The sequence below is a fragment of the Limulus polyphemus genome, unplaced genomic scaffold, assembly GCF_000517525.1.
Source record: "Limulus polyphemus unplaced genomic scaffold, Limulus_polyphemus-2.1.2 Scaffold1011, whole genome shotgun sequence".
Taxonomy (NCBI): domain Eukaryota; kingdom Metazoa; phylum Arthropoda; class Merostomata; order Xiphosura; family Limulidae; genus Limulus; species Limulus polyphemus.
In genome coordinates this window covers 96,043-101,045 of record NW_013666621.1, presented here as the reverse complement: position 1 = coordinate 101,045, position 5,003 = coordinate 96,043, and the positions used below count along the sequence as shown (strand labels likewise).

The following is a 5,003-nucleotide window of genomic DNA, read 5'->3' as shown; positions in this document are numbered from 1 at the left end:
CAAATTGCACCATCACTTGCCAAGTATTTCTTTGTTACCATTAAAACAAAAACAAACAATTGGCTAAGGGATTATCCTTCATTGTAAACCTATATATTATCACAGGTAAGTTGATGATACAGTTCTGAATATGTAAGTCAACAGCTTATTAGTGGACATGACAGTAAAAATTTTGATGTAGAATATTAAAAAAAAGAGCATCTGTTTTCCTTCTTGGATGCATTAATAATTAAAGCATAATACATTTACTGGTTTACATTCCAAGTTGGTAATTTTATCCCATACGTTTTTATGAAAAATTTGGGTAAGATTTTGTTTCACATGGTTATAAAATCACCAGCACATAAATATTTACATTAAAGAACTTGAAAATACCAAGAATTTTTTTAAAGAAAAATGACTTTCCTAAAATATCATGAACAAGATCCTACATATTTTTTTTATTTAGGATAAATCAATCGATCTAAAGCGTTAAATTATAATGTTCCAAACAAATAGTATCAATGATATTGTCATGTATCAGCAAACATGCATTGTTGGTGAAAATTTACCTACATAAACTTTACCATGGAATTTATCCACCAACAGACTTTGGAGCTATTTTTAGCCACAGCATAGTAGCCCATAAAATGGCTCCTAGTTTTTCAAGTGCAAACTTTTAGCTCAAAGCTCCATCATCTCTTGACCAATTTGAGATCTAATTACAGTTTTGGACTCCGGAGGTCAAACCCTTTTGATTGATATATTTGACCACACCCAAGGTCTCATAGATTAATTTACAATAATCTTTCCTAAAATAATTTCAAGTGCTGCTACTGAGGATTCCCTCTTGTTAAACCTGAAATATTGTTTACAAATTTAAATATCCTAGATACAATTGTAGATATGCTGGATCTACCACCAGATGACTTAAAACACACGAGCAAATATGCATATCCACTGACACAAAACAAACCTAACATAAGAGATCATGTTTGAGCAGCATTTAAAATTCTTTCAGAGACTAACAATCAAAAGACTGAGACCAGAACTTAGTGAAACTACTCTGCAATCAATCTTTTAGTTAAATTATAGTTGATGGTTGTCTGATTGCATGTTGTTATAAGTTACATGTTTTATGGAAGTAACACATTATGCAGATTAGTGGAGAGTTTGATAATACCAAACAGATTAACCTAGTCTCAGACTTGATGTTTCATGCATGTATTGAACCAAAACTCAAGCTAACTCTAACATTAGATCTATAATTAATCAAGTAGTAGTTCTATATTTGCAATGACAATTAAACTCATATAACTTTAATTGGAAGCCCTAACATGGCCTGGTGGTTAGAGGGAAAGAAATCCACCACCAAACATGCTTGCTGTTTCACCTGTAAAGATGCTATAACGTGATGGTCAATACCTTTATTCATTAGTAAAGAGTAACTCAACCGAGTTTGTGATTTGCTATATTGACTAGCTTCATTTCCTCTAGTCTATCACTTCAAAATTAAGTCATGATGTTAAGAAAACATATAGGTTCAAAAATAAATTAAAGACAAAAATATAAAATACTATAACCTAAGACAAGTACAAATAAAAATAATGACCTTTCTGTATCTAGACACTGATCCTAACAATCATTCTGTCAATCACACTCCTCATGCCCTTTTTCTCAAATGCTTAGAGATAAAATGTTTACAGTTAGAAAAAGGCACAAGATATTTAAAATCATAGCTATAATAGTAATTAAAGGAAAAAAATGTTATCTAACCTATCATTACCACCTGTTCTAAACATTTGTGTGTGTATGTGTACGCATACACCTTTTTATTATGTGCGGTCACTATTCATTGCATTTTAGTTTCCCACAAATGAAATAAAGTACATGCAAATTTCATACTCTTTACATTTTAAGTACATGACTGTTTTCATAACTCTGAAAATGTGCTTTATCTAATTATGTTTAAATTCACCTTGAATAGTGATTTCATGCCCATGTGCAGTATGTTAGTTTAGAGAATGTTTTCGCTTTGTTTTTCATTTTACAATGCAATCCAGCTACAAAAAGTAGTTTGACACACAGAAGTTACACAAAATATCGCTTGAAATAAAATATAACTTATACATTGGTTTTATTACTTTTTCAATTCATTAGATTATATAGATCTGTAGATAAAAATGGGTTGTATTGTTTTGTTAGTTGTATTTGCTTATACAAGAAAGTTTAATTCAACCACACACACTGTGTTCTAACTTTCCCAAGTCTAAACAGTATAATTTTTCTCTCTGACAAATAAACAACACATTATCAATATCTACACATGAAATAGTAGTCAGAAGTTTGTTTTTTGTAACATCCAGGTTTCCTCTGGTAAAATCACAAAATAATAATCATTCATATTATAAAATATATATTGTCACTGAAATAACTTGGTTAAGTAATTTCCATACTATGCTCCATCAGTTGTATTACTTTTGGAATAGAAGTGTATGCGTTTCCTTTACCTTTGATAATATCTTGATACATATAATTACACAACAAGACCAAAAATAATAAACACAACAAACGCATTCCAAGAAGACACATGCTTTGCATTTATTTAAAGTTAAAGGGAAAAATTCATTTTATACAGCAACTTTAAGATTATGAACTGACAAAAGTTAAAGGGCAAAAGAATGTTTTTCTTCTCATTTTGTATCATCCAAAAATCTACAATTACACAAAATTGGTTCTTGTAAGTGCTTCTTTTTATTGAGGAAAAGCCCCTTATGCATATCAAAATACCCATGGATATTTCTTGTCCACTTATTACCACTGTAAGCTTGTCATGTTCATTGGATATCATTGTATATTATGCAGTTTGTGCTAATAATTTAAGAATTGGATGAAGAAAAATTCTTTAACCACAAGTTGGAAAGATTAGATTTATTCAAGTTTCATAAACTACACATAACTACAGGAATAAAAGAACTGATAATAAGACAAACAGTAATTATGCTTTTAATTCTCTAACTTGGAATAAACTGTTTCAGAACATATTAACACATCCAGATTATAACTACTTCATCAACACAACTGTTAATAATATTAACTAGGAGAAGTATACCCACCAAAACTGCCATAACTAACTTTTTATTTATTTTAATTAAACAATGAAGTAAAAGAATTTGGGTGCATAAACTAACTGAAAAACTAAAGAATAAAATATCACAGAAAAATCCTTGAAAACAAAAAAAGACTCTCAGCTGGATAGATAAAATCATCATTATCTATATAAAAACTTCTTAAGTAGTATAACACTTACAATACTTGAAAACACAATATCCATAAAAAAATGCAAGAATTTGTTCTTAATCCTTAGAATAAAAAATTGGACAGCCTTTCTATTGCAACCAAGCAAGTTGGCAGTTTGAATAGTGTGCCTACCCAGAGTAAAATATATTGAGAAATGGAGTTAAGATATTGTGCAAAGAAAAGACAAAGGTCCTGACAATGCAAGATTAAGTCATCAGACCCTTAAACCTGTTCATACTCCTTTTTAATGGCACGGGCAAGACAGCATGAAAAGATGATTCCAATGACCTAAAATAAAATACATTTATTGAAATCTTTTCTTTTTTTAATAACTATTATTAGTAGTTACAAACTGTATGAAACAGGTAACAACAATAACTTAAGAATAAGAAACCTTCTTTAAATATTTCCTTTGTAAGTATTAAAATAAAACATGTTCTAAACATTTGTTTCATTATTTTATATTATTTTACAGATACTTAGAGTATTTATTAAGTCTTAATTTTTTTTTAAAAGATTTCTAGTAACATTGGTATTCTCTCTCCTGAAGCAAGAAATTACCTAGCAAATTGTAACATTTGCCGATTTGTTTTAATTTTGGTAGCATTAGCTGATGCAAGCCTATGGCACATAGTTTTAAATAAAATCTATGAAGATGTATTTTCAGTAATAGTAATAATTTACCAGAATAGTTGATTATACACAAGTCTAACAGAAAAACAGCATACTTTTTATTATTAAGCCTTACAACATGATATAAGTATGAAAACGGTTAGACTAGCACATGATGAATAATTTCTGGAGATTGTCAAGAAAGGTTGTGTGGCTAAATATTTGTTTTTGTGTTTTTATGCTACTTGTTTTTAGCAGTATTTTGTTGTTCTTATTAAAACCAAGAAATGTGATGTAAACCTTGAAAAAGTTACATCCACCATGGGGAATCAAACCTTGGATTTTAATATTTAAGGTCTGTAAACTTAACACTGATCCACCAAATGGATCTTATATATGAAAACATATGAACAAACAACTGTGTACATATGTGTGTGTGTTTATATACTCATTACTATGAGTGTGTTCCATTTCCAAGGTAGCACAGTTAAAAACTAATACAATTACAAATGCTTTGCAAATAAGAATATTTTCTGATAGCATTAAATGATAAGTAAAAATTCTTTATTCTGTAGAATAAAAATTTACTGTTGTAGATGGGTCTTTTTTTGTCTCTATCAAAAATAAAAAAATACTAAACACACAGTGGTCTTACCTGCACAAAAGCAATACCAATGCCAACACCTCCAACAATTACAATCTTTGCTTCCAAAAATTTGGCCAATGCATCAATACATCCCTATAAAATTTGGATAAGAAAACAAATATAAAAAATCATTAAAAAACCAGTATAAAGTTATCTTCAATTCTTTTATCATTACCAAGACAATAATAAAACTTTCAAAACTATTACAAGGCAGCTTGCATGAAAAGTTTATAATTTTTAAAGTTGATTAAATAAAGTACCACAGAAATAACAGAAGAACTAACAATTTAATGTCAATATAGTTTTTTTAAACAAATGTAAAACATTTTACTAAAAAAGGCTTATAATAATAATATATATATATATATATATATTGGTGTACTTTGGTGACAGATTTTCTTGTAGACAGTATTTTTGTTAAACAAGACCGATGTCTGTAGGTTTACTTTCTTCTTAGAATTACTTC

General features: G+C 28.9%; 1 protein-coding gene across 1 annotated transcript in view; it reads right to left on the bottom strand.

Annotated features, from left to right (window-relative positions):
* Positions 1–2,895: 2,895 nt before the first annotated feature.
* The window catches only part of LOC106461690 (CD63 antigen-like), a 37,310-nt gene continuing 35,202 nt past the window's right edge, over positions 2,896–5,003 (bottom strand). The window contains exons 6-7 of the mRNA XM_013921536.1: positions 4,547–4,630; positions 2,896–3,567 (exon numbers count right to left, since the gene is read on the bottom strand). Coding sequence (XP_013776990.1) covers positions 3,502–3,567; positions 4,547–4,630 — 150 coding nt within the window. The 3' untranslated portion in view covers positions 2,896–3,501. The remainder of the gene's footprint in view (positions 3,568–4,546; positions 4,631–5,003) is intronic.